This window comes from Acipenser ruthenus, chromosome 14 (genome assembly GCF_902713425.1).
Source record: "Acipenser ruthenus chromosome 14, fAciRut3.2 maternal haplotype, whole genome shotgun sequence".
NCBI classification, from domain to species: Eukaryota; Metazoa; Chordata; class Actinopteri; order Acipenseriformes; family Acipenseridae; genus Acipenser; species Acipenser ruthenus.
The window spans coordinates 32319468-32346806 of NC_081202.1; the positions used below are offsets into that span (position 1 = coordinate 32319468).

The window sequence follows — 27339 nt, forward strand, 5'->3', positions numbered from 1 at the left end:
ACTTTCAGACCGCATCCCAATTAATGGCCCGGCCAAGACAGACAAGCAGTCCTCTGAGAATTCTTCATAATGTCTAATTTTCTGGGGTTATAATGGAAACGCTATTATTATTATTATTATTATTATTATTATTATTATTATTATTATTATTATTATTATTATTATTATGTTCTGTAAACGGCACTGTCAAAAATCGACTACTTGTTTTACATGTATTATTTATACATCGGTTATTTAAAGCACGCTTTAACCAAAGCAAAACAGGTATTTTCAACGTCATCAGTTCAGCTTCTTAATATGACCATTCTCTTTCATTGAAAGATTACATATCTGCGGGTTAATCTACCTCAGGGCTATGCTTCAAAGTGCTAATACGAATATACCACAATAAGTGTTTCCCACAGGCCCATTTCCTCTGCATTTGCAAATAGTGATTCAAAATATTTAACTGTTGTTGCATTCACTTGAATAATTATTCTCTTCACAATTCATCTGGCAGAAACTGAGCCTGTAGAATCGACGTTGCCAGCTCCTTTTTTTCTGTACTTCCTAATTCAAAATAATAAGATGTGAATTCAAATTAAGTTCCAAATGGATGCACACAGAGTTTAGTACTTTCACTGCAGCTCATATAAGAGTCCCATGAATCACTGGCAGGGGGTGTTCAGCTCACTACAGGTAAGAAAATAGATTAAAAGCCTTGCCACTCCTTTAAACCAGAAATTACTGGATAATTAAATAGCAAGTGTGTGTGTGTGTAGTCCTTCAATTGCTTTTGCTATCCTCAAATCACAGATAATGTGCAGAAGTGTAAACTGTAGCTTTTCAATAGTTGAAACTCTACATAATAAAAATATAAGACCCTTTGCTTTGCTGTTAACTGAAGACGCTGCAGAGCTGAGCAGTTACACAGTTCTGTTAGAACTGCAGTTACAATTCAAACTGGCCAGAGTTCTGTAACCATGGTGTCACTCAATTTGAATCAGCTGTACAAGGTTTATAGAAAGGTCAAGTTAGGAAACTTCACCCCGAACATTCTAAAAACTATCGTAGCAGTCAAGGCCTGCACCCAGGTCCAGTCTTTGGGGGGGCCCAGCCCCGAGCCCATTTCTTTTTTTTCTGAGCCCACTTTAATGACTAGACGTAAAAAATATATAGGTGCCGTCTACTTATCTGGGATTAGATAAAGAACCGTAGCAAGGTAGTATTGGCAGACTGTCAATCAAAGCACAAATTTGCGAATCACAGTTGGCAGATTATCTATCTGGAGGCAGGACACAGAGCGAGCACTTTGGCAATAGGTCAATGTTAAGGTCATGTGATTGCTCTGCTGGGAGGTGTGATAAGGAGTAATTTTGTGATCCATACAGACCGAACAGAACTGGACAACCTGATTTGGCGAAACCGTTCCACCTTCTTGTCGTGGAGCGTGTTCTGCTTGTTCGGTCGAACAGCCCGGTCTGCTCGAGGAGCAGTTCCACAGGGTGAAACATTCGGAGCCCCGCAGGTACAGCTATGGCCAAAAGTTTTGCATCGCCTACATTTTTTTTTGGATTCAGACATAATTAAAAAATAAAGAAAACTGGATTAACATAATTTAGATGTTTTATTTAACATCATGTAATCAAAGAAACTACAGAACGATATCGCAAAAGTCTACCGGAAGCCATAATAGTTCTACAGTAGTATTTAAGGCATGTTGGATTTCAAAATGTCACATTTTTAAATTGTCTGTTTTTCGTTAAGTATGGAAAACTACAAAGTCACGGTATGTAATTCAATATCTTAACGTAGCATTATTCCACAGGCTTCATTCAAAGCAAAATTATTTAATTATATAGGGAGAAGCAAAACTTTTGGCCATAGCTCACAAATTACAACTGTACATGAAATAATGGCAAAATACAATAAACTTGTACGAAACATGTGATGTAACTACTGTTTGGAACTTTTCTGTCTAAAAAAAAAAATCATCACAATGCTCAAACAGCATCCCAAATCACTGTCAGCCATGATGTTAGATGAGAAATGGAATTAAATGATTTTGCGAAAATCAGCATCTCCAATGTCACTGCAGCAACTTGGAGAACAACAAAGAAGGCCTTCTAATCAGTTAGACTAGAAAGCACTGGTAAAATGAAAACAACATTTTGTTTTGTTTATGGACTTTGCAATACCTGCACGGTGGGTGTCTTTAGTAATATCTACAACATATTGACAATAACAATCAACATTTTGTTACAGACTTTCTAACAAGTCTGGCATAAACAATTTTGGCTGTTACTTAATTAAACCCTTGTAAAAACAAACAAAAAAAACGCTTAACATAAAAAAGAACAGTCCTACTACAGTAGCAGTCCTACTCTGGGTTTCTGATAGGATCTGGTGAATTCCAGATTTTTTTAATGCTTTGATAGAAGTATCCAGTCTACTGTTTATATTTTCAAGCAAATTGGCTTCATCACTGCCATTCTCATATCCACTTTGACATCTAACACAATATTTCCCTTGTCCAGCGCTTCTTTCCCTGTTCTGCATACCAGTCTGCCAGAAGTATATGTGCTGCGTGAAAGAAATGCAAAAGAATATCTAGATTTATCTCTAAATCATTGACAATTTGATTGTAATACCGTCTGCGGTGAATGCACGTCTTGACCTACTGTATAGCTCACAAGTATTTCCTGCCCAACTCACTCCTTTTGTCCATCAACTCGAGTTCTGGGAGAATTCAGACCAATTTGAGTGCACTTGAGTCGACTTGAGTTGGTTGTCCATGGAAATTAGGTTTATTTAAAGCACAAAGTGGTCTAACATTTTCACAGGAGTGCCTATTGTTTCTACAGTATATTACTGATTACTGACACCTGATTACTGATTACTGAAATTCTCACAACCAGGGGTTTTCATGCAGGTATGTATATAATGGAAATAAAAGACAAATCTTGAGGTGTTCTAATAAATGTGCATGTAACTGTATGCATGGACGATTTTACCCTCAAATATAGCATCCATTTACAACCAATGCTGAATACCGCCTGGCTGAGATATTTTAATTTCATCCCAAAATAGGAGTTTCTGCAATGGTGACAGCCAAGACTGCTACAAGAATCAAGCACACTGTCTCACATCGAGACTGCTGTCACAGTATTGGCAGCATCATTGAACACATGAGATGGTTGCTCATTAACATCTTCAGCATACACAGTATTTAAAGAAGGGGTTGTGGCAAAGTGGTTTGCCGTGCGTAGGTGTAGAAGTGATGCAATGCGTAAATTTTTTATTTTCCCATCATAACAAAGGAATATATTGCTTAGCCACGCCCCCTTTTGTACTGTTCGCCAAGCCCCCTTGGTTAGCGAGTGCAGCTGTTTCTCCTCCAATCCGCGGTTGCCACGGTTCCCGTCTGGGGCGATGACTTGGTGTACCATGGCTCCGCCCCCTTTCTAGATGGCCGACTTCCACCTTTCTCTGGAATTAATTGTCAGACCATCCAGTCTGGGGGATACTGTTTCCTTTACACAGCGCCCTCACAGGTCGGGAGGGAGATTTATAACCAAGATTCATTCTTGCTCTGTCACAGGGTGTCTTCTTTATTCGGGGGAAAGGAAAAGGCTTATTCTGAGAACAGAAGATAGATTATCTGAGGATCTTGGTATAATGGTTGAAATGTCGAGATCCTGAGTTCATTTATCTTGTGATCTCAACGTGATACATTTCGGTAACACTTTATATAAGGTGTCTCTCTTTACTGTGTTATTACATAGCAGTTAGTTTATAAATACATGTATACTTGCACATAATTACAATGTTATTATGTATAGTTCCAATGTGCTATATTGTTTGCATGATATAACCCTAACCATAGCCCTTTCCCTAACTGTAAACCTAACCCTAACCCTTATCTGATACAATTGTGTACATATATTGTTAAAAAATATTTACATGTTAAGTACAGTGTAACTATACACGATAACCTTGTAATTACGTGTAAGTACACATGTATTTACTAAGTAACTACTATGAAATTCATAAAGAGCCACTTAATGTAAAGTGTTAACCACATTTCTATTACATTTTCTCCACTGTCCTGAATGAGTCACTGTAGTAAAACATGGAATCAAGCACAGACACACACACACTCACAGACTGCACAGCAAGTGAACTTGTACTAATAAGGCAAACAGCCTTCCCTGGAGTCAAAGTGAAATAACAAACATTAACGCTCACTCCTGATTAACGCATCAACATTCATTCATTGCAGCATGTTTAAATGAGACTGTCCTTCTACTAACAAGAACCCAGGGCATACAATATACTACTCACCAGCTCATCCACAGGGGCTAAACAGAAGATTCGGAGTGGATTAAAGAAGGCTAATGATATACACGCCACAAACAGCCTCGTACCTGCTAATGACATACAGAACACGGTACAAACAGCCTTATACCTGCTAATGACTACAGAACACGCCACAAACAGCCTTGTACCTGCTAATGACATACAGAACACTGCACAAACAGCCTTGTACCTGCTAATGACATACAGAACACTGCACAAACAGCCTTGTACCTGCTAATGACATACAGAACACTGCACAAACAGCCTTGTCCCTGCTAATGACATACAAAACACGGTACAAACAGCCTTATACCTGCTAATGACATACAAAACACGGTACAAACAGCCTTGCTCAGCTGTATTGTTGTACAAGTGAATGCAAACATGTTTTGACGTTTGAGGCCAAAGATTCCTCAACTGTAATTACACAAGTTATTTTTCAATATGTTGGGGTTTTGTTCTTAAAGTACCGTAGAATTTAAAGCAGAATTAAAGAATTTAGCGGGGGTGTAATTTTATTTTTGCCAAGAAATGTGCATGTTTTTCCTATCTCTCCCTAGTACATGGACATGGACACATGGACAGCCCGCATAGGAACAATACGCCTCTTGTCTTATTTATTAGAGGCACCAGTCAGGGCTTGAAAGAGCATTGCACAAAACACTATTTGGCTGTTTGCAAGCTTCAGTGCTGTCATTTACAGTAGGGAAGTTTTCCGTCCTTTGGAATACAGTGAGGGACCCTTCTGAGCAAAGACTGGCTATTCAGAAATGTATTTAGTTATGTTTTTATTTAGTTACAAGATATACATTTATAGAAATAGTGAATTACAGTGCCCAATTGCAATAGTTTACAGCAATAATAATAATAATAATAATAATAATAATAAAAATAATAATAATAATAATACATTCAGGCTAAATATTTTGTGTGGCATTTAAGTCAAGAAATTGACAGTGACACATCACCGTCAGTATATTCTATTTTGTTATAAATTCAAGTCCAGGTTCTGACTGGTACTACTAAGTAAGATTTGTAATTTCTGAGTTTTTTCATAGTTGAACCTGTTCTTCCAAAGCTGTAAAATTCACCAGACAGCAGACCTTGTAAACATATTGTGTATGTGTATATATATATATATATATATATATATATATATATATATATATATATATATATATATACACACAATATTATAATAAAGTCATTCAAGGGCACTGTATAAGCTTGAGGATGGAAAGAGCTTATGCCCTGTGATTTCACTGTACAACCACTAGAGGTCTTGCCCCTTAATTGATTTATTGTTGGCAGGTGGACTTAAATCACGTAATTACAAGCCCTTTAAAAAGGGACAGGTTCAACCCGTCTAAGAGAGGTGTATGGAAGAAGGGTTCATGTGGGGGGGGGGGAGCTGGAGAGAAAAACCGAAGAGAAGAAACGCGTTATTGAAGAAATTAAGTTTAATATTTGTTTTTGTTACGGGTAAACGGCTAGCTGTCCCGTGGTTAGGCAGGGCTTCCTTACAAAAGTTAAGTTAGCACTCCTTGCTGGAGTTAGGCTTTTGTTTTGTTTGTTTGTTTTATTATAATGAATTAAAATAAATAAATAAAGAACACCAAGAGTGTTGTTGAACTGCAATTCAAGTCTCCTACCTGTGTTTCACTACAAGACCTACTACACCTCGGGGTCACATCATCACTATATATATAGATATATATATTTTTTTAAAATTATTTTTAATTTTTTTATTTAGTGTTTTGAAATGTAAATTGAATTAATTGAATATGAATATTACTGATTGTAAAAACAAGAATAGCCATGCAAGGAAAAAAATGCAATGCACCAGAAATACATTTTAAAAAGTATCTGCTGTACATGACTGACACACAACTTGAATGTTTCCTTTGCAACGGGCTTGTCTGCTGTTTGTCTGTAATGATCTGGTCATCTGGTCATGTCTTTAACAGGCTTTTGCCATGCGCAGTTGGTGGCATCACGCTTGGATGACATCATGATTGTCTGTCTGCTTATGTCATCTGTCAATGTCTGTCAATTGGCAGGCTATTTTTGATCAGGCACTGAACAGAGATAAACAAACACTCTGATGTCATACCATATGGCTTGCTCTTAAAGCTCCTAACCTTATCACTGCCAATTTAAATACAGCAAAAATGGTGCCAATGGACGGCACTGACTTAACCTGTAGGCATGTATCGCTGTGGAGCTGGAAATATAGATGAGGCATCGCATTGGTTACAACAGAGGTTAATACACTCTCTTTTCAATATAAGATCTACTATACTGTGCATGCATAACATTGTAATAATACCAACACAAGGAAGCTTGAAACAGACACACATTAATGTTCTGCATGCTACTTTACACTAGGAACATTTCAGTACTGTAAAGACATTTGTAAACCTTCAAATCATATGCTTTTAAGTCCCAAAGTGATATTAACCCATTATTTGCCATTGTCCTCATTTCAGGACAGGCTACTTTGTAATTTTCTGTAGCATTTTTAACTGGCATCTATCTGTTGTTTGAATTTTCTCTTTAACTATATTGTTAAGATAACTTACTCTAATTTTGTTAACCGCAAAAGTTAAGCCTAAATGTTACTGTCCATTCTGCAAATATAGCCCTGCAGATGCTTTTATGTCACCTCAATATAAAACCAGAAACCAAAGCCTAAAATGTATAAATTTCTTGTTGATGGTTATCTAAAGTCCACTGGTCGTATCATTAAAAACATAAAGCATATCAAGGTCACTTGTGATCGATATATTTGGAAGACTGCAGGGATGGAAATAAGACTTATATAAGAGTTTTTAATATGAGCTTGATTAGCCACAGTGTATAGGTAACAAGCTCATGTGTGTCTTATTAAACTCCTAGTAAAACCAGGAATGGATCAAACTGCTCTGCAATGGGAGTCTTTTTTCCATCCCTGCACTGTAACGTGACAAGGTGTCCAATCACCGAAAAGGTTAAAACATCACTTTTACAGTATTTGAAGAGTCAAGAATTTAAAGAAATTTGAAATATCCATTCCAGAGCCTCTGCATACTGTACCTCCGCACCAATCACAAGACCAGCATTTTGAGTGTCAAAGGTTGTTTGGCTAAAGCTACTCTGATTAAACAGATCATTCATTCAGACAAGGACAGGCGAGCATTATAAAGCAGTAACAGAATGCTGTCTGTGTCTGTGTTTGTGCTGCGCTGTGTTTGTGCTGCGCTGTGTTGTTCCTCAGTTGGGGGGAGAGACAGAATCGCCTGGCTCTGCCTAGCTGTACTGTGCTCTCCAGATATCCAAAATCTCAACAAGGAGGGACGGGGGCACACTGCCACAAACCACTCTCCATCTCTGCACATTTTGCAAATGCCTGCCCTTGACAAACAATAAATAAATAAATGTCAGCTTCATCGTGATCTGAATTTCCAGCAGCCAACCCCCAAAGCACTGAAAGCACAACTTTGTATTTGTCTCAGTCAACAGAAAAATAACATAGTCTATGGGCTTGTTATTGTGAACTATGGGGCTGAGCTTGGGTTATACTATGAAGGACTACAAAATAACACTTTACATTGTGTCTCTAATTACACTTCGAAATAGCTTAATACATTCAATGACACATGTTTCGATTTGAATTGCCTTTCAATGTCTTCGACTTCTAGTTGAAATATTTGTCATTAAATGTAAGTTTCTTTTAGTATTTTTTAATAAATTCAATGACAAAAGTTTCGATTTTAATTATTTTTCAATGCCTACATAAAGACTACTAGTCGAAACATTTATCATTTAATTGATTAAACTTCTTTAATAATGACACATCGCCATTTTGTTTGTCTTTGAAACTGCTGACTGTCGTTTTTATTACAATAATCCCAAGCACTGAAAGTGTCCCGTTTTGAAATGTCCACACTAGAAGCCAGAGAATCATTCATCAAAGACCATGAAAACAAAAACACAGCAAAGAAAACTGACTTTGATATAAACCTTTAAAGTTGTGGGATTATAGATTACAGACAATAACTAATGGGACTGCAGTGAATCACTTCAGGTTCTAATTGCATCTCTGGGTTCTGGTGAATTCATCATGAAGCACTTGAGCGTCGTTCTTGTGGTTTATGGTATCACCAGAACCCCTTGATGCAATTACAGCCTTGTAATTCACTGCAGCCCATCTATCGTGTATGTGCATGTGCGAAAATAAAGCCTTTTATAACCAAACCAGAAAAGAGAACATTAAAAAAGCCATGATTTACTCATTAAAAACTAAAAAGTGTGTGGTTTCCCTTTAGGCTATAGTGGGTTTTAGGAGTGTATACAGAATATGCCTACTGTAAGATATCTTTATTCTATGTGCTCCCTTCAAAAAACAACCAGCCCTGGCTTACTGGAACCTTTTTGCAAACCGCCCTCATATGTAAGAGTCCCGCAAGCCTTTGGATTGTTTCCCTTTATGTCACAGTAACATTTTCAAAGGGCAGGACATTTGGCAAAGTGCTAAAGACGGCATCCCTTCAACACTGTATAAAGAGCTCCTGTATCTGAAAGCACTGTGCAGACAGGCTAGGCTAATTACTCACAAGTCATTAGTCAGTGAGGCTGTTTGACCACCAGGTAGTTCATGAGTTTGAGTTTGCACTCGCTGAAACAAAGGGTTTGTGTTCCTCAGACATCTAAGAGCACATACCATTTCTATGCTGATGATGCTCAGATTTTCCTCTCCTTCCCCACCTCTGACTCCACCATCTCCTCCCGTATCTCTACCTGTCTGTCTGCTATTTCCTCCTGGATGCACTCGCATCACCTCAAACTCAACCTCTCTAAATCTGACCTCCTTTTCTTTCCCTCCTCCTCCCCCTCCTCTGATCTCTCTATCTCTGTTCCTCTGGAATCTACCACACTCTCTCCCTCTTCCTCCGCTAAGGACCTCGGAGGCACCCTGGACCCCTGCCTCTCTTATTCCCAGCACATCTCCACTCTGGCAAGCACTTGCCGATTCTTCCTGAGCAACATCCGAAGAATCCGACCCTTCCTCACCAACTACGCTACCCAGCTCCTGGTCCAGGCCCTGGTACTCTCCCGCCTAGACTACTGCAACTCCCTCCTGGCTGGCCTCCCTGCGTCCGCCACCCGTCCGCTCCAGCTCAACGAGAACTCTGCTGCCCGCCTGGTGTTCTCTCTGCCTCGCTTCCCCCACGCTACTCCACTACTCTGCTCACTCCACTAGCTCCCGATCACAGCTCGCATCCAGTTCAAGACTCTTGTACTAGCCTACAGATGCCTTGACCAGACTGCACCCAGCTACCTCCAGACCCTCATCTCTCCCTACACCCCCACTCGACCTCTCCGCTCCTCCTGCACTAGAAGACTGGCTCTACCTCCTCTACGCTCCCCTGCCTCCAGAGCCTGCTCCTTCTCCACCCTCGCCCCGCAGTGGTGGAATGACCTTCCTACAGATGTCAGGACTGCCCAGTCCCTGACCACATTCCGGCGCTTCCTTAAGACTCACCTCTTCAGACAGCACCTGTAGAACAACTCTGTTTGTATCCTGGGACACTATCACCTTTCATTTAAATGTGCTTTATTTTGCTCTTATCTGCCCCCTATTTTACTGCATTTAATCCTGTACTTCAGAATACTGTAATCTGCCAAGTGTTTAACCTGTAGTATTTTGTATTTAATCATATCCTGATGTAACTATCACTATTTAATCATATCCTGATGTAACTATCACTATTATCTGCTGTATTATTGAATTGTGGTTTGTCACACTGTGATGGGGTGCTAGCTCGCCCCTATAAATTTGTGTTTATTATTGTTATTGTTACTGTTGTTTTTCTTAGAATTCTTGTTTGTTTTGGATTGGCAGGGAGGGGGTTAAATTCCTCCCTGTAAAAATGCATGTGAGAATGTGGCTGGAGCCTTAAGTGTTTAATTGTTAATTATTAGTTAATTGGGCTCCAGCCACAGACTATAAAAGGCAGGTGAAACCCTTTGTTAGGGAGAGGAGTTTTGGGTGAGTTTGTTTGTTGGTGTGCTGTGCTGTTTAGTTTTGAAAAAAGAAACTGTAGTGAAGGCTAATGCCTACATTTCTGTATTTTGTTTGAACCTTTTTGTTGGCCCTTGTGCCTGTTTATTTGATTATTTTTTGTTGAATAAAGATCATTATTTTGCCCCTTCCACTGTCTCTGAGCCTCAAACCTCTGTCATCCTGCCACACACACTTGTACTTTGCTTGAACAAAAGTTATTGTATTTTTTGCTCTTATTGTATTACTTGTATTGTAACACTTGAAATGTATTTGCTTACGATTGCAAGTCGCCCTGGATAAGGGCGTCTGCTAAGAAATAAATAATAACATGCAAAGTGTGCAAATATATTTGTAAAAATGAAAGTGAAATTGCAAATACAGAAAATAAATATTCAGTCATAAGAAACTAGCCACCTTGTTTATGGTATATGTTGCTAAAAATGTAACAAAATAAAATATGTAGGAGAGACAGGTACATCATTATATAAAAGAAAATAGAATCACCTCTCAAACATAAGAAATAAAAAAAGTAATTGAACCAATAATTCAACACTTTCCAAAAAAATGAGCAAAACATGAATGGCCTGCAATTTTTAGTTTAAGAAATCAAATAAGATAATGTACAATACATAGAACGGAAAAGTAGACCGTTACATCATTAACTCTGTAGTAAATGACATCACAACACATTAATAAATTTAAATAGAAATAAGTGAGTATAGTTACCATGGCATCAAAAGCCTACAAGTAACTCCACTGTTTGTGTTCAAACACACTTTCCCTTGACAAAGGCATTTAAACATACTGAAACGCTGGGAAGTTGGCTCTTTTGGGGAAAAAAAAGAGTGTACACAAGAGACTATGTTAGGGACTGGTTCTGCTGGATTGCATACTTTGAATTAGAAACAGAAAACAATGAAACTGATACTATATTGAAAACCCTTGTTTCCCTGAGGTATTCATTGTCAAGTTCAAGAACTCTGTTTTCAACAGTTTTAACCCTGCCCATTTCTGCATCACTTATGATACTTAGCCACCCCTCTATATATTATTATTTTCTTAAATCCAGACTCACAAGCCAGAATTGTTCATATTATTATTATTATTATTATTTATTTCTTAGCAGACGCCCTTATCCAGGGCGACTTACAATTGTTACAAGATACCACATTATTTTTACATACAATTACCCATTTATACAGTTGGGTTTTTACTGGAGCAATCTAGGTAAAGTACCTTGCTCAAGGGTACAGCAGCAGTGTCCCCTACCAGGGATTGAACCCACGACCCTCCAGTCAAGAGTCCAGAGCCCTAACCACTACTCCACACTGCTGTATATGCAGTATATTATGTGTTGCCAGACAGGAAAATAGGTATTTTGTAAAAGAAACCAAATCTAGTTACAGTAAGATGATTAGCAGTTCATTCTCATTTTTTCAACGCTATAGAATTCTTATAAACATTCCTCAAAACAGTCCTTAAAAACAGTCCTTAAAACATTCCTCAAAACAGTTCTTAAAGTTCTGTGTTATAGGACCACATATATATTGAATATGATTTGTAGCAGCAACAGTACAGTAGTAATGAAAATCCTAATGAGAATGACCTTGTTGCAGCTCTAGACTGTCGGTACAGATTAGAGTATGATTATTCTGTACTTCACATGCCATTGGGGACCGCCCTGCTGTTTTTTAAAAGCTTATTATCGTGCTAGGAATTGAAAATATTTCCCTTTTCTTTTTCAGCAAAGAGAAATCTGTCAGTCTGTTTTTGTTGTCCCATTTCCTACCATTGTTTTGCTTCTGGCAATTAACTAGCCAGGGTCTCCGACAGCTCCAGGATCCAACACTGCAATTATACCTCTTCCCCACTATTGAGCAGAACTTCCTGGCTTATATAAACTGTCTCAAAGCCAGTCTGGTTCTATTCGTGCTCATTCTACTGGCAGGGAAAGTCATGGCCTGCTCAGGTTGAAGCTGTCTGTCAGTGGGACTGGACTACTGCAGCATCTTATAGGAAAGCTTTACTGCAGACCTGAACACATTTCACTGAAGTTTAAGGTAAGCTTTGATTCTTAAAAGTCTGCCTTGTGGTTCCCTAAATGCTCCTATGAGAAGGTATTCTACCCTGAGAGAAGTGTCTGCTGACGAGTCCTTCTGCTATTTCAGAACATGTAGAATATCAGAGTCCCCAGTGCATCCATTGTATGGATGTTCGGTTCTATTTAACCCAAAATGTATATGCTTTAGGAGTAACCATGTTTAAATGTCACGTCTTTATCATGGCAATTCCTTGTTTGCTGGTATACCTGCCACTAAACAAATAATGTGGATCGCATGCACTGTATAAGACATGCATTCATGCATTAATTAACACTTCTCACAATCCCCGGGTGGGTGAGTAAGAAAATAATAATAATAATAATAATAAGAGTGTATTAGTTTAAAGTGTTCAAATAAATCCTTTTGTTCTTTTTTTCATTAATGATCGCATAGCCTACACATATAAGGGGAAAATATTTATATTACAAATATCAACACATGGTTTAGGTAGACAGCTAGAAAGATATGAAATATAAAATGCATACAAGTTAGGATGAGAAACTAAAATACATGCATTCATAACCTCTAGTCTTGATTATTGTAATTCCTTGTTTGTTGGTGTAACTACCTATAAACTTAGAGGCTTCAGCTTGTCCAGAACGCAGCTACCAGCCTGCTTTCTCACACTCATCTTTCTCAACATCTTACTCCAGTGCTCAGGTCCTTATATTGGTTTTAATTGTCCATGACAATTCATCGCTGACAATTTGTCCCAGGACAATTCGTCCCAGGACAATTCGTCCCTGACAATGCGTACCCCCGACAATTCACCCCCACGACCATTCGTCCCCCCGACAATATGTCTCCCCAACAATTCGTCCCCCTGACTATTCATCCCCCCAACAATTTGTCCCCCTGACAATTCGCCCTCCCGACAATTTGTCTGTATTACTAGATGCACATAATACTAGATGTACATAATAGATATACATAATATACACACATTTTATTATATTATGTGCATCTGGTAATAGGGAAATTGTTGTGGAGATGAACTGTCATGGGGATGAATTGTTGTGGGGATGAATTGTCATGGGGACGAATTATCAGGGAGACGGTTTGTCAGGGACGAATTGTCGGGAACAAATGTTTGTGCGCCCGCAATAATTTAGAAGGTCCTTCATAGATTAGGGCCATCCTATCTCAAAGAACTACTAACTTAAGCATTGTAAAGCACAGAGAGGTATGGTATAGCATATTCCTTCCTTTACCCTTGACCTTTCCACCCGTATAACTGCATGCCTGACTGCTATCCAATCTTGGATGGCACGCCATTACCTCCTCATCAACCCATCAAAAACTGAAATCCTTTTCTCGCAACCTCGGCGTCATCTTTGACGCTACCCTTTCCCTTGCTGATCATATCTCGGCCACTACACGCACCTGCCGATCCCACCTATTTAACATCCGCAAAATACACCCCTCCATCTCTTTCTCTGCTACTAAACTCCTGGTTCATGCTCTCATCTTCACCCGCCTCGATTACTGCAACTCCCTCCTCCTTGGCCTTCCCTCCTATGCCTTCACACCACTACAGCAAATTCAAAACGCCTCTGCCCGTATCATATTCAACCTCCCCCGCTCCTCTCATACCTTCCCTCTTCTCCTTCAGCTACACTGGCTCCCTGTTTTCTATCGCTGCTTATTTAAATTCCTTACTCTAGTCTATAAATCCCTCCATGGTCTCGCCCCACCCTATCTGGCTACACTTATCACTTACTATGTTCCCTCCCGTCCCTTACGATCTCAAACTCTGTTGTCCCTCTCGTTCCCACCCTCGCCCTGTGTCTAATCCCGTTTCCGTTCCTTTTCCCTCCTGGCTCCCCTTCATTGGAATAAACTCCCACTCCATATAAAACAGTCAACCAACACTACGCAGTTTTCGCGCCTCCCTTAAAACACATCTTTTCACCCTAGCCCTAGCCCCTGTGTGCCCTAGCCCCTAATCCCCGATCAGGACCCTGCTTGCTTGCCCAGCCCTGCCCTAGCCTCTGTTCTCACAGTAGCACCACTCTTTACTTCCTCACCCTTGCTCTATAAATGTACCTTCTTCCTTTCCGCCATTTCTTTTGATTGTACCGTTTAGCTTAATAATTGTAAAGCACCTTGGTCAAAGGCGCTATATAAATATAAATAAATAAATAAATAAATAAATAAATAAATAAATTAAACAATCCATGGTAAAGTACCCCTTATAGAAGTTTCCAATAGCAAAAGCACAGCAAAGTGTAATAAAGCACAATGAAAGCATGGCAAAGCACAGGCAAGCATTGTAAAGAATTGCGAGGTATGGTAAAGCATATTAATAAATATTACAAAAAATAAGGTAAACTACTGTATAGCAAATGCATCGTATAGCCACAGGAAATGCATGGTAAAATTGCAAGAATACCGTGCGAAAATATTGTGGTGAACTTTTATAAGGGTGACTCCTCTGAACTCCTCGTTCTCCTTGTTCACAGAAAAAAAAGATTTTAAACCCTAAGAACCATTTCTCTATTGATTTTTATCAGCTTATCAAGAGGTGTCATTCAACACCAATGATTAAGTGAGATCTGAACAGCGATGTGGCAGTGAATGGGAGGAATAATGGGAGGAGTGTCGTTATGCCCTTTAATCTTTTGATTGAGGAATTTTATGAATCTTCCAACTAAAAGTGGCACTGTGGCTTTGAAGAGAAGGGGAGTGCTGGGCAGATATATTGTTGAGTGTCAATTCTTCAATTGAAACCTGGTCACCTGCTGCACATTCCTTTCAACTATATCAATTAAACACATTTCTTTTAGTTCCAAACTAAACCATACTATTTACAGGGGCAGGCCTCAGCCCTGCCACAAGATCACTTTACATTAAGTGTCTCTAATTACTGTGGATTTACATAGTAGTCACTTAGTAAATAGATGTGTAAGTACACATAATTACAATGTTATTATGCATAGTTACAATGTATGTAAATCTTTGAGCACAATGTATGTAAGTACACAATTTTATCAGACAAGAGTTAGGTTTAGGTTTAGGGTTAGAGTTACAGTTAGCGTTAGGATTATATCATGCAAAGTAATTTACACATTAAGTACATTGTGACTGCATAATAACATTGTAATTATTATTTGTTTATTTAGCAGACGCCTTTATCCAAGGCGACTTACAGAGACTAGGATGTGTGAACTATGCATCAGCTGCAGAGTCACTTACAATTACATCTCACCCGAAAGACAGAGCACAAGGAGGTTAAGTGACTTGCTCAGGGTCACACAATGAGTCATTGGCTGAGGTGGGATTTGAACCAGGGACCTCCTGGGTGCAAGCCCTTTTCTTTAACTACTGGACCAGTACGCATGTATTAAGTAACTACTATGTAAATACACAGTAATTAGAGACACTTAATGTAAAGTGTTCTTGTGGCAGGGCTGAGGCCTGTAAAGTGCTACCATCATATCTGTATTATTATAAAGTAAAATGAATTTACCTGCATTTATTTTTGTGTGTTTTGTTTCCTTTGAATATATGCCTTACCTCAGATGGAATTCTACATGCAGAGGGTACTGGTGTGGGCTTTGGTCTTACAGATAATAGGTAGGTGATTAACTTCATTGTATACATTATAAGCCACACCCCCACTGGATCCTATTAGTAGCAGCTACTCTTCTCATGGCACTGAGAGTGTAGCTCTCACACCCAGAATGTCAACCACAAAGCATTCGGAACATTAAAACCACAACAGAATCTATAATAATCTAGCCCCTGGTTATAACTCTTTCACAACAGGAAAGAGAACTTCACTGGAATTAATTTGTCAGTAAAAACACACAGGATCTCATAGGCCGCAATTAGCACTAGGTTGTTTTAGGTAGTCCAAGATTAGTGCTATCCAACATATTCGTTACCCTAGGGTAGTTCTCCTGTAGACTTGTGTGCTCGACTAGTTTTCCTTTTTTTAACTCTGTTTCCTCTATCCAGACTGGCCCAGCTCAGCCCTGGTTTCTGGAAAGGGTGGCGACGACCTTACAGGCCGATGCAGTCTCTTCGGAAAGGACCACATCCAGACTTTCGATGGGAATTTCTACGATTTCCCAGGAGACTGCAGCTACAAGCTGGCAGGGGACTGTCAGAAACGCTCCTTCTCGCTGCTGGGTCAGTGTGCATTATCTAGGAGCTGTACCATGTGTGACAAGGCAGGGATCATCTTTCTGTTTCAATGTCTCAGTACACCTACAACCTGTGACTGGATTCAGAACAGGAGATGGTCTGGACTGTGAACCAAGAGCCTTGATGCTAAAACCAATATTTATTGCATGTCAGGGGAGCATATTGAGACTGTCAATACTTGAGCGTGAATTGCTGGTAGATTTATATTTTTTACCATGTTATGTTTCTCCTCTTTGTAGGTGACTTCCGAAAGGGGCAAAGAAAAAGTGTGTCTGTCTATCTGGGAGAGTTCTTTGAAATCCATCTGTTTTTGGACGGCACCATCACTCAAGGGGAGAAAAGGTGAAACTAAACTGGAACAAAACCTAGCAGATTTCAGTGATACACCTAACCTACTAACTTTAACTGGCTTTGAGCTGCTTTGAGTTGCTGTGATGCTTTGAGCTGCTTTGAGTTGCTTTGAGCTGCTTTGAGTTATTTTGTGCTGAAAGAATGATACTAACTCAATATGGGAGCAGCCATTAATTAAGTTAAATATCGGTCAGTACATATAATTTCTCTTGTCAAAACCATGTCTTTGAACTTATCTTTCGTACACAGTCATTTCCACTTGACATTTCTATCATCTATACATAGTTCACTGAGCACATAATTCAGCATCACATAACTCAAACTTATTATCTTCCTAGAGCTAGAAAACTCTCTCACTCCAGTTACTGGTCCACTTGGTATACATGATCATCACAGATGGATTTCTACTGTGAAATATTAAAGGAAATACAAAATAAATAAATAAATACAATTACATTTGAAGCTAGTTATTCTTTAATAATTACAATGTGCAATACGGTTTTAGATGTTTCTAGTCACGCTGTAATAAAAGTAAAATTAAGCTGTGAATAATATTTAATGAATGAATTCCCTTGTCTTGTTTTTATTCCCCAGGCTGTCACTGCCCTATGCCTCCAATGGTATCTTCATAGAGACGGAGTCCGGATACTACAAGGTGTCCAGCGAAGAGTATGGCTTCCAGATGAAGATTGACAACAACGGGAATATTCACACACTGCTCTCCACAAAACATTCCAACAGGACATGCGGCCTCTGCGGGAACTTCAACGACGTCCCTGAGGATGACTACATGGCTCAGGAGGGTACGCTCTGGAGTTTAATGACGTGTTATTTATGGAGATAACTCACGGGAATACAGCCACATAAGTAGTATGAATATCAGTACTGTGTGATACATGAAATACATTACTTAATTAGACGTCAGTGGAAATGCAAATCCAACAAGAAAAGGTTTGTCGATTGTGGAGAATAATCATAATCGAAAGCATAATGAGAGCACAGAGGAATATCTCACTCTGTGATGTTTACAGCAAGGGTTACCAGACGTCATGGGAAAACCAGGATTGTCTCAGTTACAGCCTTAATTCTTTGTCCCTGTCAGAAACTGTAAAATCGTTCCACTGTAGCAGTGTGCTCAGCAAGTTGACAGCACAGTCATTTGTTATAGAAAACTAAAACAAAGAAACTCATGGATTACTTGTTTAAAATTTCTGAATTAATATTCTGTTTAACTTCCTGGACCGTGGTTATTTTTTTTATCTTGGAAGTGCCACCAAAATCTAAACTACATTTAGTATCAATAAAAGAAAAAGAAAACAACAACACTGATTCACTTAAAATGGTATAATTTGCAACTTGAATTAAGAATCAATGAATGGAGTTTACATACAACCATACGTCGATAATGACAAACTTCAGACTTTTAAATCACCCAAAGAGTGATCTTACATGGAAGTTTTATTTTGTGGGCTGTACAATGACTGTCACGGGTCTGTGGGTCACTTAGGTGCAACAATGACTCCTGGTCATCTTTTAATCCCTGATTTTTATGTTTTTTTCCAGGCTTTCTAACAGAGAACAGCTACGACTTTGCTAATTCCTGGGCCCTTCATGGTGCTGGAGAGCCCTGCAAAAGGGTGCTGCCCCCCAGCCAAACTTGCAATGTTTCTACTGAGACACAAGAGGTACTGTGAGCACAGGGAAGAGATGGTGTGTTAATCACTGACCTTCAGGGAGTCACAGAGAAGGCGAATAGAACTGCAAATAGCAAGGAGGTCAAATGAGGGTTAGCAGATTTTCAGAGTGAAATTGAAGCTGTAGCAACTCTGAAGCCATTATAATAACTGTATATAATAACACACAATCATAATTAAAAAATGTAACATTTAAGTTCGCTTTAATACCATTAAAATGGCTAACAAGTAAGTAGACAGCCATGAAGGCAAAATGTGCACCATATTGGAAACTGTCAAGTGTCAAAGCTGGTATATCGGTGTACATGAGTACAGGCAGAGGTAGGCAAGCCCAGTGTTTATATGAAGGGGGAGGCTGAGAAGCTCATCTTGAACAGTCTCGGGTTTGTTATTGAAGTTATTTTGGCTCTCCACTGTGGATTGCGGTTGAATGTAAGTGGAGTCCAAAATGGTGCCAATAAAAACATGCCTCCCCTTTCTGTAAATCTCGACCCACCACACTCTGCATGTTAGATTTCAAAAGCACATTCAGCCAATCAGATGTTCACGCCCCATCGTGACGACCAATCCAAAGACAGTGGGATCTAGTCAACAAAACTGATCTAAATACGATAACCGTCTAAATGATCAAAATAGATGCGTACCAAAGCTAGGAAATCTAACATTGTAAAAGTGGTTCCTTTTTAACTGTATATGATCGTGGTCCAATATAGTCCAATTAAAAAGCTCAACTTTAATGCTGGAAAGTTTAATCGAGGTGTGAGAATTAAAAATTATATATATATATATATATATATATATATATATATATATATATATATATATATATAATGGCTTTCTTTCTTTCACCCTCTCCATCTCCTCTTCACTCCCTCCCTTCGTCTCCTCTCCTTGTTCCCTCCCTTTCACCCTCTCTCCCTCTGTACCTCTCTCTCCCCTCCCTCTCTCCCCCTCTCCCCTCCATTTCCCCCTCTCCCCCTCTCCCCTCCATTTCCCCCTCTCTCCCTCTCTCTCCCTGCTCTCCCTCTCTCCCCCCTCCCCTCCCTCTCCCCCCTCTCTCCCAGGATCCCATGTCGAGGTGTCAGATCCTGTCCAGTTCTCCGGTATTCCTGAAGTGCGCTCACATCGTGGACCCCGAGCCCTTCGTCAGCATGTGTGAGGACGACACCTGCCACTGCCACAAGGGTCCGGAGTGCCAGTGCCATGCCTTCCTGGAGTACGCCAGGACCTGCGCCCAGAGAGGCGTGATCCTAAAGGGCTGGCCCACAGAGAGCCACTGCAGTGAGTATGGGGGGGGGGGGGGCGGTAATAAAACATTGTAGCTCGAAGTGCAAAGAGGAAGCAAATCTACACAGAGACCTAGCGGCAACCAGGGGACTGATACGGGATGGTGACATCAGAGAAAGGGGTGATGACATCGGAGAAAGGGGTGGGGACATCAAAAAAACTGCAATCCGCTGTAATACTTCACATTAAGTGTGTCTAAAGACTGTGTATGTACATGGTAGCTGCATAAGAAATACATGTGTACTTACACATAATTACAATGTTATTATGCATAGTTACAATGTACTCAATGTTTGCATCTTTTTGCACGATATATGTAAGTACACAATTGTATCAGGAAAGAATTAGGGTTTGGGATAGGGTTAGAGTTATGATTAGGGTTAGGGTTAAGGGTTTCATGCAGGTAGGTGTATAAAGGATAGAAATGACGACTCTTGAGGTGTTCTGATAGATGTACACAGTGCTGCATGTCCTATCTCTGTGCTTTATTAACGCACGGGTGTGATTGCTCTGTTTCAGGTCCGCGGTGTCCCTTTGGTATGGAATACAATGAGTGCATCAGTCCCTGCAGCCACACCTGCCAGAGTCTCAACATCAATGAAGTGTGCAAGGAGGGCTGTGAAGACGGCTGCAGCTGCCCAGGTGAGTTCAGGATCCTGACAAGCCAGGGGCTGTTCCATTGAGAAAAACAAGTCAAGTGTTCTCTAGGGTTCCATCAACATTTCCTCTGTGAACATTGAAACTGAGTCTTTCACTCACCGGGAAGACTAGCATTGGGTCAGCAATGGGTCACTATTCACTGTGAACCCCAAAGCTGGATCCCTTGAGGTATATTTCCATGATCTAAACTGTGCTGATCTCAATTTCTTAACTCTTTATCTATTATTTCAGTTCCCATTTTACCTCTGGGTTAATCTTAGACCCACTTAATGCAATTAAAATCCAGTGAAATGGGGTTTGCCCTTATAAAAGTTCACCACAGTATTTCTGTATGGTATTGTTGCAGTTTTCCTAATGCATTTGCCATGGTTATACTATATATTTCCCATAGTTTACCCTGATTTGCAATGTTTATAAATATGCTTTACCGTACCTTGTTGTTCTTTACAATGCTTACCCATGCCACATTACTTCAGTAATTTAGATTTGTTGTGTATATCAAATCAAACCACCTCACTATTTTTTTTACAATGCTTACCTATATCTAAAATCGATACAGTAGTCCAGAGCCATGCAGCAAATGGCTCTTGAGTCCCCTCTGGCTCATTGAGCACCACAGTACAGCTCTGTTGAAGTCTACCATTGAAGGTTTACAATGGGTATGAAAAGGACAATCTGTACTCTTCGGTAAACACAAGCAAAGAAACAATGCAGCTACACTGATGTTGTGTTCTAAAGGACATGTTCACTGAGAAACTACTGAAGCTGTATAGTTGCTATACTATAAAATATGATTTTGAATAAACTAACCCTTTTTGTTTGTGATATATTTTGTCTATGTCTCTATACAAACTCCCTGATAATCAGCTAGGCTCTTTGTTGCACTACAGTATCTCAACATGGTCCACTGATAATAAGATAATACGATGTCATGCTATAAGTCATTATTGTTATGAATTCCATCCATTTATTGGGACAAATTTTATCAAAATATTCATTCCAAGAGCAAGTCGCTTGAAAATGTCATTTTAATTGATTCTTTACCTTTCTAATGCTTTGTTAGGATGAATGTATAGGTTTGAAAGAAGGTATAACTGCAGTGTACAAAAATGAAAACAATGAAAACATTGTTTTTTCTTAGGTGAAGGTTTAAATGATATATATATATATATATATATATATATATATATATATATATATATATATATATATATATATATATATATATATATATGTGGAAATACAACATTAGTGATGGAAATGAAATTCCAGTATAACTTCTAAGGAGAGTCTTCCCCATAGTGGCCAGTACTGGAACAACATGATTCACTAATTCTATTCATAGTGAAGCCCTGAAGTTGCAGTTCATTTCTCCTCCCTACATGATCAAGTTTCCATATCAACTCACAAGTGACAGACTTGAATATTCTCCAAAGAGTGAGAGAAATAAAAGCCTTCTTGTTATCAGAGGCTTATTTAATTTAACACCTTCTATCATTTTGTTTTACCTAAGGGATGAGCTAGTATCAGTTTACACAAAATGTACCAAAATAAAAGTAAGATGTATCATTCTGAACTCTGAAAACCTGTATTATCAAATATATTTATACATAAATAAAAGAAAATGTATGCACTTGCCTAAAAGTGCAATTCCAATAGTCCCTGTAAGTCGCCTTGGATAAAGACATCTGTTAAATAAACAAATAATAATAATAATAATAATAATAATAATAATAATAATAATAATAATAATAATAAAAAGAAAAATAACACACAAAATTGACAGAGAGACAGCCTGACGTGAGCAAGACCCTTTCTGTGCAGGAAAGAGCTCTAAACCCTATGAGGGTTTCAGCTCTGCTGCACAAAATTTCAGTCCCTGATCTGTCACAGTATCTGTGGCACTGGATCTGTCACAGTATCTGTGGTACTGGATCCGTCACAGTGTCTGTGGCACTGGATCTGTCATAGTGTCTGTGGCATTGGATCTGTCACAGTGTCTGTGGTACTGGATCCGTCAGTGTCTGTGGCACTGGATCCGTCACAGTGTCTGCGGTACTGGATCTGTCACAGTGTGTGGTACTGGATCTGTCATAGTGTCTGTGGCACTGGATCTGTCACAGTGTCTGTGGTACTGGATCTGTCACAGTGTGTGGTACTGGATCCGTCACAGTGTCTGTGGCACTGGATCTGTCACAGTGTCTGTGGTACTGGATCTGTTACTGTCTTTGTGTTTTACTGGATCTCTCACCATGTCTCTGTATTTGGCAGCCGGGAAGGTTCTGGATGGAGAGCACTGTGTCGACTCCTCTCAGTGCTCCTGCACCCACACGGGCCGTCGCTACCCCCCCGGCTCCAGCATTGCCCAGGACTGCAACACCTGGTCAGTACACACAGCACTCTGAACACAGAGCAAGAGAAACACAGGCACTGCCCTCTAAACGACACCTGAGAAAGAATAGTGTGGCCTGTCGCTTTTTGAAATGGCTCTTATTTACTATTGTAATGAAACCATCATGCGACACACTTGTTGAGGAAGGAACTGTGCTTCTGTTTTACAGCATATGCAGACATGGACTGTGGGAGTGCAGCAATGAAGAGTGTCCAGGTAAGATTTCATCACAACAACTCATGATGGTTTCACCCCTCTGACCACACCCTACCTTTAAAGTGTGTAAGCGGCGCTGCATCACCGCATTGTGGCTGGAGCTCGCTTGCACCACCCCAGAGCGGCTGAACTAGCATGGGTGAGAAAACTGACAAATAGCAGATCTGAAACTCAAACACATAATAAAGTTCAAAGCTGCAGGGCGTAGCCACGTGGTTCAGTCAGCTGACCTGCAGAAAAGTGAGTGAACAGGACCGGGCAAGAACTGGGAATTAGAACAGCCATTTACTGGCTTCTTATTGGTTACCCAGCTAGCATATACAGTTGAACCCAAGCACAGGTTTACAGCAATTAGATTTGTTTACACAACAAATCAACCAACCGTGTCAGTGTTGATGCAATATAATGACAATACTTTAACAGCACGCACGGCAGTTTCTGTATCTAGGGCACATAGTAATATTTAGTGAATGGCTAAATGTTCAATAGCAGTAAGCTAACCTACAGTGTATGTACATTAATTATATGTATTTAAAACCTTGGTCAATAAACCTTTAAATTGACTATTTTTGTTTGAGCAGCAGATACAAAAGACTGTGTTCATTGAATATGATTTCACCCGTCTCTATGCGTCTCTGCTATTATTCAGATGTAATATATAGCTCATTTTGTTCCTTACTGTTTTTGCTGACACAGAGATTAGATTTCAAAGGATCGCTGTTCATTGTACTGAAACCAATAGAATTCTGAGACCTGCCCAGGTAAAATATCTTGCTAGAGAACACCATGCTAATGACTCAGCACAGCATAGGTTTTGGGTTTCTCTACCCTTTGTACCTTAATTATGAAGGCACCGCTGAATATTGAAAAGGCACATATAGCATACTGCACCTTTATTTCACATTCAACATCCCACATCAATTGCGTGACAATGAAAAATGGACCTCCTAATTGTTTTGTAAAAGGAAAGGCTTGGGTTACCTGGAACACAAAGCTGGGTTCATTAGCTTTCCCTTTAAACAGAAAATGTCATTACCGGTAACAGAGCCAACTAACTCTGTCCTACCTATAGGGTTTTAATATTAGCTCTGTGGGAAAAACAGCTTGACTTTGAACAACACAGATGTGTGTGTTTCCTGTGGAAGTGTCTGTCAGGACATGCTGACAGAAAATGTGTGCTATCCATCGAGGACATGTTCAAATCTCAGCTCAAAGTTCCCTTTCTCTTGTCTTCTTTTTTTTATAATGTTTTCAATTCAGTTTAGTGATTCTTTGTTCTGTTGAGCCAATATTGAGGTATTATATTTTTCTCATTCAATCTGTCTTTATCTGTCTGTGAGCTTATCTGAAAAACTTGCACTGCCAAGGACTAAACAGCCTTCCTCTCAAATCAAGTGACTCTTTGAAACTCAGACTGGATTATGCACATGGTTTCCATGAAGGCTCTGTGTGTTTACGAGCTGCAGACTTGCCTGACTCTGGGTTTTCTTTGCAGGAGAATGCTTCGTCACTGGGCAGTCCCACTTCAAGAGCTTTGATAACAAGTTCTTCACTTTCAGTGGTGTCTGTCAGTACCTGTTTGCGAAGGACTGCCAGGACAATGAATTTGCTGTCGTCATTGAAACAGTCCAGGTAATTAAAACCTCTTATTTCTGCCGGCGAGGCACGATCCTAACTGGGGCTGGCAGAGTCCCTTTTCAAACTGGGTTGATTTTGCTTTGCAGCCCATGGAAATGGACTGGGCTTGGTATTAGACTGATTTAAAAGCACAAGACGGCAGTTTTTTTTTAAAGCACACTACTGTTTAAAGTTGAGCAGTTTTAACATGTAAAACAGAAGAGTACAGCATGCAGAACACCACAGTTTAAATAATTCCATTTTTAATACAACCTGCGTGTAGAGCATTGTAAACAGTACTGAATAAAAATAATGTGAAGTTCTCCAGATATTTTCTCAGTCCCATTACAGTGATTTTAAAAGGGTTTGCTCTTAAGCTGAGGGAACACAAAGCCACTTTGTAGCTTAGAACTTGGTTTCAGGAGACTGGGTTTCAGGCCACTGTATGAGACACCTGGGGAGACTTGGGGTTTGATACAGGAAAGTTACCTCAAACTAGGTCTCCTGGTCTTCTGGAACCAGGTTTCGAGCCACTGTTCTTGAAAAAGTGTATTTGTGTTCCTTCAGCTTTAGTGGATGTACAAAATACATCAGAAAGATATACCGGACATTTTTTATATAAACCTGGGGCTTTACCATACCCCTCTGTGCTTTATCAAACTGCTGTGCTTTTACTGTTGGAGGCTTTTATAAGGGATCAGCTGAACAGAGAGAAGTCATGTTTGGGAGCACTTTTGAGTCCATAGAGGTGCTTTTTTAAAAAAAAAGTCCCCAGGACATGATAAACAAAACAGAAAATGCTACAGTAATTAAATCAGGAAACTCATGCGATACATTATTTATTAAAACATAGACTAGACAACACTACCACATTATAGATATTTTGCACTAGACTTTTTGACCTTTGGCCTCACCGTTCGTTACCCCTGCCCATAAATTAGCTCAGGTAAGTGGAGAGGCTGACCGTAGGGCAGCCATGGGCAGGGGTGCAGGATATCCGATCTCCTCCGTTAGATGAAGCCAAAAAGCAGGTGGAGGCTGGGGATGAGGAGGTGAACTCTGACACAGAGCGGGGTCATAATGGATTGAGGTAAGATATAAATCCTTTTCTTGAAGATCATTGGACGTATTGTTTATCGAAGGACAAATAAGATACTAGATATTCAACTGATGATTTGATCTGGTATTGGAAGCATCTAAAATATGCTTGATGTTTACGTGATTTGATCTAAGGTTAAAGTGAGTTCCCTTCCTGAACCACCACTTTGCTTAATTACTAAACAAGACGAGCGTGCATTAGTTCAGATACCTGTGATATCTCTGACCTGTTAAAATAGAGCCATGAGTCTGTCCGGTGTATTAAAATGCAGTGTGGAGTAGTGGTTAGGGCTCTGGACTCTTGACCGGAGGGGTTCAATCCCAGGTGGGGGACACTGCTGATGTACCCTTGAGCAAGGTACTTTACCTAGATTGCTCCAGTAAAAACCCAACTGTATAAATGGGTAATTGTATGTAAAAAATAATGTGATATCTGTATAATGTATAATGTGATATCTTGTAACAATTGTAAGTCACTCTGGATAAGGGTGTCTGCTAATAAATAAATAAATAATAAAATGCTGGAATGTTTTCTCGTAGTGTGCTGATGACCAGGATGCAGTGTGTACCAGGTCAGCCACTTTGCGTTTCCACAAGCTGTCCAACATCACCATTAAGATGAAGCACGGGGGAGGGGTGTCAGTAAATGGCCTGGATATTCAGACTCCTTTAATACAAGGTATGTAACAGAGCCTGCTAATGTACCCCTGGGCTCATGTGGCAATGCAGCGGCCCTACACAAGCACTATAATGGGTCTGTAAAATGATGAGTGGTAGCACAGAGATGGCTACAATGGGCTGAGGATGCCCTTGTTAGAACATTTTCAGATTTTGACATACAAATGGTATCTCATTGGTGTGAACAAGCAATACACACAGCTGGTAATCCTTTGCATTCAAATGTCTCTACAAATCTAAACATTGACAATTCAAGTGGCATAAATGTATATAATTGTACCATGTTAAGTTTTCAATCTATGTATCTATTTTATAATGCGTAATGCGTAAAAATTTAATAAAATAATAATAATAATAAAAATATTGTGACTGCAATAGATTGAGGGAGTATTGTGGTTAAGGAATCATATCGTCATGAAGAACAACTGCCAATGTGTACCAGTTGCAAGCTTGTCATGTACCAGTACTGGTACACGCATCACCAGTTGAAAACCAGTGCTCTAAACAACCCTTTTTATACCTAACCTGTGGTTACAACAGTTCTTTCTTTTGTAACTGTTGTCCAGTATAGTTTGGTCCTCATGGTCCTTCTCATAAACATTCTCACAATACACACACGCACTGCTAATAAGGTCTATCACTACAAGAGATTACAACAGAAGACTACCAAACACAGATAACCTGTGCAAATGTGTCCTTATCAGTAACTTT

General features: G+C 39.6%; 1 protein-coding gene across 1 annotated transcript in view; it reads left to right on the top strand.

The window, feature by feature from the left end:
• The first annotated feature begins 12109 nt into the window (after positions 1-12109).
• Positions 12110-27339, top strand: part of LOC117419959 (von Willebrand factor-like) — a 62091-nt gene continuing 46861 nt past the window's right edge. The window contains exons 1-12 of the mRNA XM_058986390.1: positions 12110-12444; positions 16008-16062; positions 16447-16620; positions 16875-16977; positions 17581-17789; positions 18550-18671; positions 19745-19961; positions 20487-20609; positions 22899-23010; positions 23189-23235; positions 24731-24867; positions 26491-26629. Of these exons, the coding sequence (XP_058842373.1) occupies positions 16008-16062; positions 16447-16620; positions 16875-16977; positions 17581-17789; positions 18550-18671; positions 19745-19961; positions 20487-20609; positions 22899-23010; positions 23189-23235; positions 24731-24867; positions 26491-26629 (1438 nt within the window). The 5' untranslated portion in view covers positions 12110-12444. The remainder of the gene's footprint in view (positions 12445-16007; positions 16063-16446; positions 16621-16874; positions 16978-17580; positions 17790-18549; positions 18672-19744; positions 19962-20486; positions 20610-22898; positions 23011-23188; positions 23236-24730; positions 24868-26490; positions 26630-27339) is intronic.